Genomic DNA, 15,294 nt, shown 5'->3' with positions numbered 1-15,294 from the left:
GAACACAGGACTGATGGTTGCTGATAATGGGCCTCTGTACGCCTATGTAGATATTCCATAAAAAATCAGCCGTTTCCAGCTACAATAGCCATTTACAACATTAACAATGTCTACACTGTATTTCTGATAAAAAAAAATGCTTTTCTTTCGAAAACAAGGACATTTCTAAGTGACCCCAAACTTTTGAACGGTAGTGTACATTCTTGCAATGCAAGAGAAAACCACCCAGGCAGTGCAGCACCCTCTACATTACCTGGTCCTGTAGCTCCTCCTCTGTGGCCGGCTTGGCCTCTGGGGCAGGGGTGTGGGTGGGGCTGTGGTTGCGCACATCATTCTGAGGCCCATATACAGACTGAGGCAGAGATACAATCAAACAGAACCCACCAAAGTCAAACTCAAACAACAGTGTTTTCAGCTGACCTGTTATTCAGAAGTAATGGATTTATAGGACGCTCTAACCTTTCTTGTCTTGTGGGGGTTTTTCATTCTGGAGGACTTCTTTATGTCAACTTCTGTTGTGTTTACACATCCGGGCTGGAGAGCAACAGAAATGAACAGTATGAATGAATAAAATAAAGACCTTCAGAGAGCATTCTCTGCTTCTTCTTATTGATTCACTAGCAGCTCAGGTAGGACTGTTTAGTGAACCCAGCAAACCATAGCCAGCTTCTTCTATTGCACCTTTCTACATGCGCAGTCAAACATGGTCTAGTGAAATATTAATGTAAAAATTCTAACAACATTTTTAAAGAATCAATGTATCACTGAGAAATAAAACATATTGTCTGTACGTCCTGTATGATTAAACAAGGGGTACAATCAAGGCATCCTCCAGGACCACAGTGGTTAAGTGGTTTGACAAGGCTGCTGTGAAATCAGAAAGGAACCTGATTATAATGCTCAGAGAATGCATAAATTGATCCTGTTATTTTCCAATTAAGTTCATGGCCAGAGAAGCAGATCCATTCCCTAGTGGAAGCTAATGCTAAGAAGGAAGTGTGTCTGAATGGATGATGAGGTCATACAGACCACTGGAGAGCTGCAGCTGAATTTTCTTTGGGAGGAATTGACGGTACAGTAATAACATTTAGATATTACGGCAGACAAAGAAGAAAGAAAAAGCTCTGCCTTTACCAAGCTCTGAAAATGTGACTATTATCCAAACCCATCACATTATTTGCATTGAACGGTGAAGGAAATTGCTTTGTAGACTGAAAAAAGCACAGGTTACGTTCATTGTCATTTTACAAAAATCATCTAATAATAAAATCCATGCCAAGTAATACAATTTCTAAGATAAGAACAACTTAGGTTTTTGACAATGGATATTTCTAAGCATGTATGCATGACAATACACAACAATATTGCACAAATGAATACTAAGTTTACTCGATTCAATCCCTATCGTGGAAGTTCAGCGCTATAGCGCAATTACATTTTAAGGCTAGTACGCGGAGTCTGCATTCACGGTAAACGCTGCATATGTCGGCTCAATAGGAAATTCACTTTACATTTTAATCGTGCTACAGCGCTGAACTTCAGCGATACAGATTTAATTTGAGCACTTAGCCTCCAGTTAGCTGTATGCTGCAGTGGAAAATTTGCCCAAATACTGTAGCTAGATGTTATGTTATGGAAATAGTGTGACTCTTGTAGCATGAGATTTTAAAATAACAATAAACTCACCACAGGTCTGTGCACATCCCAAAATGCTCTTTCTTGACTATCGAGAATTTTCCTCTCAATCTTATCTCTTTTCTTGTCAACTCTGAGGAGATACACAGTACAGGCAATTACTTTTTTGGTCTTTTACGAAAAACATATTTTGTGTAATTATTTATGTTTTTTCTTTGCCACTTCCCCTGGCCTAAAATGTGGTGTTATTAGGAAACTGATGAGAAGTGGTAGTTAGAGATGAGGGCATATCCGTTATAATGAGGAGGATTGTGGTGATCAACTTAACATTCATCAACGCATACAGTACTACATTAGTTTCATTTGGAAACGTACTTTGCTTGTGCTTCTGCTTGCATAAATATGAACTCCCATTTTCTGGCAAATGCTCTCTGTAGCCTCGCTAAGCTCTCCTGAAACAACAATAATCATACAAAATCCAGACAGTTATCCCATGACATAATATAATAACACAATAATACCAACAGAACAAAAGGCTTTCACTGTGAGGACACAAATCAGGCTGATATCAACGTTAATTACTCTAGTGCTAACATAATAAAGAGAGAATGACGATATGAACAGAGAAGACATCTTACCGCCTCATAGTCTGCCAGCTCCAGACGAGCTTTGTTTTGCATTGTTCTTTTGCACAGGTAAACAGCTGAGAGACAGAACAAATAGGAAGAACAAACGTATCAGAAAACAGAGAAAACTACTGTTGACCAGATGCTGGCTGTTGATCAAGTTTTACTTTGCCAAACCCCTTCTGCAACAGCTGCAGACTAGGCCACAACATTGAGATGCCTGTGGAAAAGTCATTCCCTATGACCAGAGTACAATGTGGCTTGTTAATGCGCCTTAACAACATCCTTAACTGGTCCTAACCTGTTTACCAAAACCACTCAACGGCCAATCTAAACTAGCCTGTAAGTCACACAGGTCAATAACCATAGCACGTCTGTGAAAATGAACAGGGACTTGGATGGAAACACCTTCCCTCCCATTCCATCACTCTATTACTCCAACCCTCTATCCCTCTCTACACTGAACATCTGGAGAGATTCCAGTATTCCATTACCCCTGTACGTGTATTCATGCTATGGCATGACATCCCGTATCACAATTCCAGTGGGTCAGAAGTTTACAAAGTTGACTGTGCCTTTATGACAAAATGATGTCATGGCTTTAGAAGCTTCTGTTAAGCTAATTGACATCATTTGAGTCAATTGGAGGTGTACCTGAGGATGTATTTCAAGGCCTACCTTCAAACTCAGTGCCTCTTTCCTTGACATCATGGGAAAATCAAATGAAATCAGCCAAGACCTCAGAAAAAAGATTGTAGACCTCCACAAGTCTGGTTCATCCTTGGGAGCAATTTCCAAACGCCTGAAGGTACCACGTTCATCTGTACAAACAATAGGTTTAAAGTATAAACACCATGGGACCATGCAGACGTCATACCGCTCAGGAAGGAGATGCGTTCTGTCTCCTAGAGATTAACGTACTTTGGTGCGAAAAGTGCAAATCAATCCCAGAACAGCAAAGGACCTTGTGAAGATGCTGGAGGAAACAGGTACAAAAGTATCTATAGCCACAGTAAAATGAGTCATATAGCGACATAACCTGAAAGGCCGCTCAGCAAGGAAGAAGCCACTGCTCCAAAACCGCCATAAAAAACCAGACTACGGTTTGCAACTGCACATGGGGACAAAGACCGTACTTTTTGGAGAAATATCCTCTGGTCTGATGAAAGAAAAAGAAAACTGTTTGGCCATAATGACCATCGTTATGTTTGGAGGAAAAAGGGGGAATTTGCAAGCCCAAGAACACCATCCCAACCGTGAAGCACGGGGTGGCAGCATCATGCTGTGGGGGTGCTTTGCTGCAGGAGGGACTGGTGCACTTCACAAAATAGATGGCATCATGAGGAAGGAAAATTATGTGGATTACATCTCAAGACATCAGTCAGGAAGTTAAAGCTTGGTCGCAAATGGATCTTCCAAATGGACAATGACCCCAAGCATACTTCCAATGTTGGGGCAAAATGGCTTAAGGATAACAAAGTCAAGGTATTGGAGTGGCCATCACAAAGCCCTGACCTCAATCCTATAGAAAATGTGTGGGCAGAACTGAAAAAGCGTGTGCGAGCAAGGAGGCCTACAAAGCTGACTCAGTTACACCAGCTCTGTCAGGAGGAATGGGCCAAATTTCACCCAACTTATTGTGGGAAGCTTGTGGAAGGCTACCTGAAACGTTTGACCCAAGTTAAACAATTTAAAGGCAATGCTACCAAATACTAATTTAGTGTATGTAAACTTCTGACCCACTGGGAATGTGATGAAAGAACTAAAAGCTGAAATAAATCATTCTCTCTACTATTATTCTGACATTTCACATTCTTAAAATAAAGTGCTAATTCTAACTGACCTAGGATTAAATGTCAGGAATTGTGAAAAACTGAGTTTAAATGTATTTGGCTAAGGTGTATGTAAACTTCTGACTTCAACTGTAATCAGCACTTCAACAAAAACAATAGGGATGAATCAAAGAGCTGCTTTGGGGATGCAAACGGCTATCTATATGGCTGGTGCGATTCTTGCAACTCACATACAAAATAAGACTCAAATTAACATAACCTTATCTTTTCCATTAAACCCAATTCATGGTTCTGTTTTCTTCTACTAAGCCAGAGCATTTGGGCTACAATATACAGCATGTCAGATGCTATACAAATTTGTGCCTACATTCATCCGAAGCGTTGAAGATCCATGATATAGCGCAATTGAAATTTAAAGGCAATGTTCCCGCGTTCGCGGGGACTGCATTCATGGTAAACGCTGCATTGTAATTATTTTGCACTATGGCCTATTTATTGCCTTACCTCCATAACTTACTACATTTGCACACACTGTATATAGATTTTCTATTGTGTTATTGACTGTATGTTTTTGTTTATCCCATGTGTAACACACTGTGTTGTTGTTTTTATCGCACTGCTTTGCTTTATCTTGGCCAGGTCGCAGTTGTAAATGAGAACTTGTTCTCAATTGGCCTACCTGGTTAAATAAAGGTGAAATAAAATAAAAATATGAAGGCGCAATCGAAAATTACATTTAAATTCCAATCACGCTTTAAGGCGGATCTTCCGTGCTACAGATCTTCCGTGCTACGGATTGAAAGTAGACCAAAATCTATTTTGATATTATCATGCTGATGGTTACATTCAATGCACCGTACAACCTTCCATTGTGTAATACTATTCACTTCTGCTAAGGCTCTTACCATAGTCTGTATTTTCTGGCTCCCAGCAGTTTGATGGCCAGAAGTAGGGGGTCTGAGAAGAGCGATTGTGAGAAGAAAAGAGTGAGGGACAAGGCAGCTAAAGAACTGAGACACCTTTATCTAAGAACTGATCTAAGAACTGAGATGCTTGGCTAAAATTCCTGTTAGGCCCTTGAGCGAGGCACTTTAGTTGCCTCGGTAAAACATCCAGCAATATAAATGGATTAAGGGTCAAATATATAGTAATGTAAGTCCCAAAGGATAAGCACTCAACAAAGACATATGGATTGAGTCCTCCCTGTGTGGTCTGATATGGATTGGATGAGGTAAAGTAGACAGTAGGAGTACATTATAGTACACAAAAGAGCCATACAGCCTATAGATTCACTGTACCTGAAACCTGTAAAAAGTGCCGTCATCTTTGAGTGTGAGTACATGGTCTGAGATAGGGAAGAAGTAGCCATGGGCAGCCATCAGGGTCCCTAGGTGAAGGGCCTCCACTGGACAACACAAACAACATCATATCATTTTCCACCACAGCACCCCTAATATTCCCATTGTCCCCTTTGACACATCCCACTTCCCCCCTACACCGGGGTATGGCATATGAGGTCAGCATAGTACCGTTAGGGACGGCCTCAAAGGTAATTCTGACCTCATATGCCATATCCCTGTCACCCCTCCTAATGTAAAAAGAAACACATTATATTTCTATCAATATTTCCACTTTGTCTCTCTGTATCTAGAATGTGTGTAAGACTCAGCTATGCATTAAGAAATGATCACTGATTAATGTTTAAAGATACACTATAGATACAAAATGGACACCCCATCAAATTACTGGATTCTGCTTTTTCAGCCACACCCATTGCTGACAGGTTTATAAAATCGAGCACACAGCCATGCAATCTCCATAGACAGACATTGGCAGTAGAATGGCCTTACTGAAGAGCTCAGTGACTTTCAAAGTGGCACCGTCATAGGATGCCACCTTTCGTCAAATGTCTGCCCTGCTAGAGCAGCCCCGGTCAACTGTAAGTTCTGTTATTGTGAAGTGGAAACGTCTAGAAGCAGCAACGGCTCAGTCACGAAGTGGTAGGCCACACAAGCTCACAGAACGGGACCGCAGTGCGCTGAAGCGCGTAAAAATAGTCTGTCCTCGGTTGCAACACTGACTACAGAGTTCCAAACTACCTCTGGAAGCAACGTCAGCACAATACAGTGAGGGAAAAAAGTATTTGATCCCCTGCTGATTTTTTACGTTTGCCCACTGACAAAGACATGATAGGTCTATGATTTTAATGGTAGGTTTATTTGAACAGTGAGAGACAGAATAACAACAAAAACATCCAGAAAAACGTATGTCAAAAATGTTATACATTGATTTGCATTTTAATGAGGGAAATAAGAATTTGACCCCCTCTCAATCAGAAAGATTTCTGGCTCCCAGGTGTATTTTATACAGGTAACGAGCTGAGATTAGGAGCACACTCTTAAAGGGAGTGCTCCTAATCTCAGCTTGTTACCTGTATAAAAGACACCTGTCCACAGAAGCAATCAATCAATCAGATTCCAAACTCTCCACCATGGCCAAGACCAAAGAGCTCTCCAAGGATGTCAGGGACAAGATTGTAGACCTACACAAGGCTGGAACAGTTGGTGCGATTATTCGTGAGAACTTGTTGCAATGATCATGAGAACGGTGAGGAATCAGCCCAGAACTACACGGGAGGATCTTGTCAATGATCTCAAGGCAGCTGGGAGCATAGTCACCAAGAAAACAATTGGTAACACACTACGCCGTGAAGGACTGAAATCCTGCAGTGCCCGCAAGGTCCCTCTGCTCAAGAAAGCACATATACAGGCCCGTCTGAAGTTTGCCAATGAACATCTGAATGATTCAGAGGAGAACTGGGTGAAAGTGTTGTGGTCAGATGAGACCAAAATCGAGCTCTTTACCATCAACTCAACTCGCCGTGTTTGGAGGAGGAGGAATGCTGCCTATGACCCCAAGAACACCATCCCCACCGTCAAACATGGAGGTGGAAACATTATACTTTGGGGGTGTTTTTCTGCTAAGGGGACAGGACAAATTTACCGCATCAAAGGGACGATGGACGGGGCCATGTACCATCAAATCTTGGGTGAGAACCTCCTTCCCTCAGCCAGGGCATTGAAAATGGGTCGTGGATGGGTATTCCAGCATGACAATGGCCCAAAACACACGGCCAAGGCAACAAAGGAGTGGCTCAAGAAGAAGCACATTAAGGTCCTGGAGTGGCCTAGCCAGTCTCCAGACCATAATCCCATAGAAAATCTGTGGAGGGAGCTGAAGGTCCGAGTTGCCAAACGTCAGGCTCGAAACCTTAATGACTTGGAGAAGATCTGCAAAGAGGAGTGGGACAAAATCCCTCCTGAGATGTGTGCAAACCTGGTGGCCAACTACAATAAAAGTCTGACCTCTGTGATTGCCAACAAGGGTTTTGCCACCAAGTACTAAGTCATGTTTTGCAGAGGGGTCAAATACTTATTTCCCTCAGTAAAATGCAAATCAATTTATAAAAATTTTTAAATGCATTTTTCTGGATTTTTTTGTTGTTATTCTGTATCTCACTGTTTAAATAAACCTACCATTAAAATTATAGACTGATCATGTCTTTGTCAGTGGGCAAACGTACAAAATCAGCAGGGGATCAAATACTTTTTTCCCTCACTGTAACTGTTCGTCAGGAGCTTCATGAAATGGGTTTCAATGGCCGAGGAGCCGCACACAAGCCTTAAATCACCATGCGCAATGCCAAGCATCGGCTGGAGTGGTGTAAAGCTCGCCGTCATTGGACACTGGAGCAGTGGAAACGCGTTCTCTGGAGTGATGAATCACGCTTCACCATCTGGCAGTCCGACGGACGAATCTGGGTTTGGCGGATGCCAGGAGAACGCTACCTGCCCCAATACATAGTGGCAACTGTAAAGTGTGGTGGAGGAGGAATAATGGTCTGGGGCTGTTTTTCATGGTTCGGGCTAGGCCCCTTAGTTCCAGTGAAGGGAAATAACGCTACAGCATACAATGACATTATAGACGATTCTGTGCTTCCAACTTTGTGGCAACAGTTTGGGGAAGGCCCTTTCCTGTTTCAGCATGACAGTGCCCCCTGCACAAAGCGAGGTCCATACAGAAATGGTTTGTCGAGATCCGTGTGAAAGAACTTGACTGGCCTGCACAGAGCACTGACCTCAACCCCATCGAACACCTTTGGGATGAATTGGAATGCCGACTGCGATCCAGGCCTAATCACCCAACATCAGAGCCCGACCTCACTAATGCTCTTGTGGCTGAATGGAAGCAAGTCCACACAGCAATGTTCCAACATATAGTGGAAAGCCTTCCCAGAAGAGTACTGGCTGTTATAGCAGCAAAGGGGGGACCAACTCCATTCTAATACCCATGATTTTGGAATGAGATGTTCGACGAGCAAGTATCCACATACTTTTGGTCATGTAGTGTATGTTTAGCTTACTCATAAATGTGAGTGCCCTTTCAGTGTATTTGTGTGTTTGCGTGTGGATGTGTGTGATATATGTTATGCATTGTCTACTTGTGTGAGATTGTTAGGTCTGCAATTTGGATACAGTGTTTTGAATCAAAACAGCAAAATCGTTATAGATAAAGCAATTACAGAAAGAGACAGATAGTCTCTTCTGTAGGGAAGCTACACAGATTGCATACTGTATATTCATGCATTCTGAGAGTGTATTTGCACATTAATCTATATTACTGTCTGGTTAGAGCTTCAGACACGGTGGATATCAAACTAGCTTAAAGACGATTCCACTCACCCCCAAAAATAACTTTTAACAACTTTATGGATTGTTAGCACATAGCCCTAAGTACTAAAGCATTACTGGGTGATCTGAAAAGTCATAGTCAATCGATCAATAATATAATAATACTTTTAGCAAAAATGTTTATTTTCAATTTACAATCTGTAGAAACAATGAGAATAGAAATGTTCAGAACTTTTGTAATATATCACAGTACAGTTGAAAAATATATGGCAAATAGAAATCCAATATGGATGGTGTTAAGAGATAGATGGGTGGTGTTGAATGGAGTTGAAGGATGGGACTAATAACAACTAACAACAACTAATAACAACAAGATAACTAATAATGTAAGCATACTGTGTCCATAATAAGCATATAGGTTATAGGTTGAGAGCTTTTGTGAAAGAGCACAGTTGGAAAGATATGGCATATAGAAGCAAACTGGATGGACATCATGAAAATGATCGGAGAGGTTGAGGGTAGAGGAAGTTCAGGAGTAAAAACAAACAAAATATAATTATTGTAAAATTGACTGTGTCCATAAAGTATGTATATAGTAAGTATACGCTGGAAGTAGAGGCCTAAGCATTGTTGTTCACTAGTTTACTCCAATTAGGGAAGGGGTGGTGGGGTTGGAAAGTAATAAAGGGAAATATATATATATTTTTTAAGGATATTTATATGTGTATGTGTGTGTATGTATGTATGTATGTATGTATGTATGTATGTATGTATGTATGTATGTATGTATGTATGTATGTATGTATGTATGTATGTATGTATGTATGTATGTATGTATGTATGTATATGTATGTATGTATGTATGTATGTGTATGTATATATATATATTTGCGAGAGAAAAAAACATATGGGGGATTGGAAGTGATGCAGACAATTACATTGATGGAAGTTACAATCTATCTGCAATATTAAAGCTGATCTACCCCCCCAAAAATTGTTTTTTATAATAATAATAATAATAATAATAATAATAATAATAATAATAATAAGTCCTAAACCATGCATTTATATACACCAATTGTGGTTGAAAGTGTCTAGAACTAAGAGGTATACAGCAGCTTTGTAGGCTAATCGGATTCATATCCTAAACTCCAGAGGAAAAAGAAGGATGGAACAGGAGAATAAAAAACATTATTTCTTAAACTGGAATAGAAATTAGTGTCTGGCTTGGGAAGTGTCCTCAAGTTGTTATTCCCTAGCTAAAGTAAAGCTGTCTGACTTTTTGACCTACTCGTATGCCCTGTAATTGTCTTTACAATGGCTCAGCCATTAAAATGTACTGTACTGTCCTTGTGAATACCCTGTTCTGCAGATTATAATTAATTTGAGGTCATTTCTGTACTAGAATGTTGCAATGGGGGTATTGGGACTGTGTTCTATAACATTTGTAATCAAATGTAAACTTTCCTTACAGGACCATTGGGGACTCAAACAAGATTTGCTCAAGCTTAAATGTGTTTCTGTGTAATTTCCTGCTCTTAGTGCAATGAGATTCCTATATCATTCCTCTTGAAGTAAAGGTAACTGATGCAAGAATCAGATTTTAAAAAACAGGTAAAAATACACCTTATGGAACAACGGGGACTGTGAAGAGACACACACAAGGGTATAGACACATGCATACACACACATTGTGATATTGCTGTATGGTGGTATTAAACATTTTGTATTGTAGATAGGTAGTGGTGTAATAATGTCATATGATGTACTGTTTTATATTTTGTTTTATATGTAATGTAAGTGCTTTAATATGTTTGGACCCCAGGAAGAGTAGATGCTGCCTTGGCAGCAGCTAATGGGGATCCCTAATAAATACAAATACAAATACAAAGCAATCAGAGGTTTCACTCAGAGCTCTACTCTTTTCAGTCTGAACCTGTTTTCTGCTGAGGCATAGGCACAGGTATTTCAGCCTGGCTGCAGTGCTTTTGAGAGTTCTCCAGTGCTCCACAGTCCATGTGCGCTTTGTGGAGTACTGTTGAGTCAGCTTTGTTTTAGAAAGTGAAAAAAAAATCACTAATGCGGGTGAATCGACCCTTCCATACCAACGCACGCACCAGAATGTACACACATATAGGAAAACACACACACAGCAAGGGCTCTTTGTGCTTGTCTTATTGAACAGGCCTTGTGTGAAGCTGTTAACTGAGTGCTTTGAAAACAGGTAGGTAGACGAGGCAGTACAATAGAGTCTCAACAGACCTCTGCCGGTATGGAGCCTGAGGGAGAGAAGACAGGCCGATTCTTTTTCTGTCCAGCACTCAAAGGCTTCCCCTCTCCTCTCACTCCATGGCAAAGTGATAATGACCAACCTTTTGAAACATGTTGTTCCCTTCAAGTGACGTGATCTAACATGATGGCATCTACTAGGTTATATAATCAAATCAATTGCTTTAGAAAAGCACTGCTACTGTATGCATAGAGAAACAAAGTCTGACTTTAGGCTACTTTTCAAGTAATGTTACAATGATTCTAATTAGCCATTGACATGTTAAACATGGAAGGAACTTCTCAAGAATAAAGGCGGTGTATGTAACATAACTGTAAATGATTCACTCTTTCACATGTCTAGTGTCACATAAGTAAAGACATAATAGGACACTAATAAGCATACATTACCTTGATCTTCAATGTTCAGGTTTTTGATCATCCACTGTACAATGTCAGAACCTGGAATGGAAAACGACATACATAAATACACCCAAAGCATACTGTACAGCACCTTTTAGCATAATGATGTAAATGATAGACTGGAGTCGGCCCTCTTCATTAAATGCAAATTCCTCTCACGTAGAACCCATGTGAGTGGGTAATTGGCAGTCTAAAAAAATATGCTTTTATTACAGCCATTTGAGAGCTTGGGACTATAAGGTTTAATCTGCATTTTTGTCCAAATTTAGTTATTGACGTAGCCTTGTTCTGTTCAATGTTCTCTACCTACAGTTGAAGTTGGAAGTTTACATACACTTAGGTTGGCGTCATTAAAACTCGTTTTTCAACCACTCCACACATTTCTTGTTAACAAACTATAGTTTTGGCAAGTCGTTTAGGACATCTGCTTTGTGCATGACACAAGTAATTTTTCCAACAATTATTTACAGACAGATTATTTCACTTATAATTCACTGTATCACAATTCCAGTGGGTCACTAAGTTTACTGTGCCTTTAAACAGCTTGGAAAATTCCAGAAAATGATGTCATGGCTTTAGAAGCTTCTGATAGGCTAATTGACATAATTTGACTCAATTGGAGGTGTATCTGTGGATGTATTTCAAGGCCTACCTTCAAACTCAGTGCCTCTTTGCTTGACATCATGGGAAAATCAAAAGAAATCAGCCAAGACTTCAGAAAAATAATTGTAGACCACAAGTCTGGTTCATCCTTGGGAGCAATTTCCAAATGCCTGAAGGTACCACATTCATCTGTACAAACAATAGTATGCAAGTATAAACACCATGGGACCACGCAGACGTCATACCACTCAGGAAGGAGACGCATTCTGTCTCCTAGAGATGAACGTACTTTGGTGCGAAAAGTGCAAATCAATCCCAGAACAACAGCAAAGGACCTTGTGAAGATGCTGGAGAAAGTATCTATATCCACAGTAAAACGAGTCCTATATCGACATAACCTGAAAGGCCTCTCAGCAAGGAAGAATCCACTGCTCCAAAACCACCATAAAAAAGCCAGACTATGGTTTGCAACTGCACATGGGGACAAAGATCGTACTTTTTGAAGAAATGTCCTCTGGTCTGATGAAACAAAAATTTTGGCCATAATGACCATCGTTATGTTTGGAGGAAAAAGGGGGCACTTGCAAGCCGAAGAACACCATCCCTACCGTGAAGCACAGGGTGGCAGCATCATGCTGTGGGGGTGCTTTGCTGCAGGAGGGACTGGTGCACTTCACAAAATAGATGGCATCATGAGGAAGGAAAAGTATGTGGATATATTGAAGCAACATCTCAAGACATCAGTCAGGAAGTTAAAGCTTGGTTGCAAATGGGTCTTCCAAATGGACAATGACCCCAAGCATACTTCCAAAGTTGGGGCAAAATGGCTTAAGGACAACAAAGTCAAGGTATTGGAGTGGCCATCACAAAGCCCTGACCTCAATCCTATAGAACATTTGTGGGCAGAACTGAAAAAGCATGCGCGAGCAAGGAGGCCTACAAACCTAACTCGGTTACACCAGCTCTGTCAGGAGCTTGGGAAGCTTGTGGAAGCTTGTGGAAGGCTACCCGAAACGTTTGACCCAAGTTAAACAATTTAAAAGCAATGCTACCAAATACTAATTGAGTGTATGTAAACTTCTGACCCACTGGGAATGTGATGAAAGAAATAAAAGCTGAAATAAATCATTCTCTCTACTATTAATCTGACATTTCACATTCTTAAAATAAAGTGGTGATCCTAACTGACCTAAGACAGGGAATTTTTACTAGGATTAAATGTCAGGAATTGTGAAAGACTGAGTTTAAATGTATTTGGCTAAGGTGTTTGTAAACTTCCAAACTTAAACTGTATTATCTCAGAATCATCTTTTTGCAGATAGCACCTTAGAGTCCCAAGCTCTCACATTAGAAACCACCTACCTCTGTTCCCATTAATACAAATTATACCCCTGATAGATTGGCTGGAACAGTCATGGCATAGCCTGTCTAACTAACGCTAAGGAGGACACCTTAATACATATACACTGATTATACCAAACATTAGGTACCCTCAGAACAGCCTCAATTCGTCAGGGCATGGACTCTACAAGGTGTCGAAAGCGTTCCACAGGGATGCTGGCCCATGTTGACTCCATTGCTTCCCACAGTTGTGTCAAGTTGGCTGGATGTCCTTTGGGTGGTGGACCATTCTTGATACACACGGGAAACTGTTGAGCTCGAAAAACCCAGCAGTGTTGCAGTTCTTGACACAAACCAGTGTGCCTGGCACCTACTACCATACCCCGTTCAAAGGCACTTTATTATTTTGTGTTGCCCATTCACCCTCTGAATGGCACACATACACAATACATGTCTCAATTGTCTCAAGCCTTAAAAATCATTCTTTAACCTGTCTCCTCCCCTTCATCTACACTGATTGAAGTGGATTTAACAAGTGACATCAATAAGGGATCATAGCTTTCCCCTGGATTCACCTGGTCAGTCTATGTCATGGAAAGAGCAGGTATTCTTAATGTTTTGTATACTCAGTGTATAGTGTAATGCTGAAGAGTCGCCTACATTCAATGAGGCATATTACCTGCAGTACATCAGCGTTACCGAACAACAGGGCAATATATGTAAGTTAAGATAAGCTAAGACAACTGGACAGAATAGAATATAATAGAATAAAATATCCTTGGAAAGTGGAGATGTAAAAGAACGTCAAAAAGTAAACATTGCTGGAGACACCTTGCCATTTTGGAGACTAGCGGTGGCTAATTAACAGTAAATATGTGAATTATTTGACCTCACAGTTATCCAAGATGCCAGATAAAATTGTTTACAGTTAGTTAGAAATCGCTCCTACACTATTTTCACCCTGACCACTTTAGCCAGAAGTAGGATATGTTACTTACATTTGTGTACCTCCATTTAGAATATGTTACGTTACGAATGGAATAATGGTCTGGTTACTTAAAGCTGCAATATGTAACTTTTTGGGTGACACGACCAAATTCACATAGACATGTGGGTTATAGATCTGTCATTCTCATTGAAAGCCTAAGTCTAAGAAGCGGTAGATCTGTTCTATGTGCGCTATTTCTATGCTTCCTGATCTTAAGTTTTGTTTTTGCCTCTTTTACTTTTGGTTTTGTACACCAGCTTCAAACAGCTGAAAATACAATTTTTGGTTATGTTAAAGATATTTCACAGCGGTTTAGATGGTACAATGATACGCTACACTATACTTGCTTGTTTTGTCACATACACTGAAATTAGGCTAACTATTATCATTTTTGCAACGAGGAAATGGCGGAGCTATTTCTGCATAGCGCATCTTTAAGACAGAAACGAAAGTAGGGGGGTTGGTCAAGGAGTATGGGTGGGCGTATAACACGACCCTCAGGGACAACTGTAGCATTTTAGATAACGCTTCCCCTAACCCGATACGTTAATTCTCCAAAACGTTACAGATGTAGGATCTTAATTTGATCCAGTCCATTACAAAAATGAATTTGTTGCTGCAAACTTCCCACAAGTTTGTGGCAAATTTGCTGCAAACTAAATCGTGTGCCACAAAATGTTGCCAGAATTTTGCAAACGTTTGCCACTAGTGGTGAATCTGCGGCAAACCTTTGGTAACAGTTCACCAGAGGTTTTTTTCTGGCAGACAATTCTCAAAATATTCTATTTGCATTTATTTGTATTTGTATTTATTATGGCTCCCCATTGCAGCAGCTACTCTTCCTGGGGTCCGGCAAAATTAAGGCAGTTATACAATTTTAAAAACATTACAATACATTCATAACAGATTTCATGTGTGTGTATGCA

At 40.4% G+C, this 15,294-nt stretch overlaps 1 protein-coding gene across 2 annotated transcripts in view; it reads right to left on the bottom strand.

Moving 5' to 3' along the window:
- The window catches only part of LOC311130104 (regulator of G-protein signaling 7-like), a gene marked incomplete at both ends in the record, with an annotated part of 119,310 nt that overhangs the window by 24,641 nt on the left and 79,375 nt on the right, over nt 1-15,294 (bottom strand). For both annotated transcript variants that reach the window (XM_084162780.1, XM_084162781.1), the window contains 8 exons: nt 254-352; nt 460-534; nt 1,687-1,768; nt 2,011-2,087; nt 2,274-2,338; nt 4,960-5,011; nt 5,353-5,459; nt 11,425-11,475. In XM_084162780.1, the coding sequence (XP_084018906.1) occupies nt 254-352; nt 460-534; nt 1,687-1,768; nt 2,011-2,087; nt 2,274-2,338; nt 4,960-5,011; nt 5,353-5,459; nt 11,425-11,475 (608 nt within the window). The remainder of the gene's footprint in view (nt 1-253; nt 353-459; nt 535-1,686; nt 1,769-2,010; nt 2,088-2,273; nt 2,339-4,959; nt 5,012-5,352; nt 5,460-11,424; nt 11,476-15,294) is intronic.

Source organism: Coregonus lavaretus (assembly GCF_964263955.1).
Source record: "Coregonus lavaretus genome assembly, chromosome: 1".
Classification (NCBI taxonomy): Eukaryota; Metazoa; Chordata; class Actinopteri; order Salmoniformes; family Salmonidae; genus Coregonus; species Coregonus lavaretus.
The sequence above is the reverse complement of the archived record's forward strand: the minus strand, read 5'-3'. Positions and strand labels throughout refer to the sequence as shown.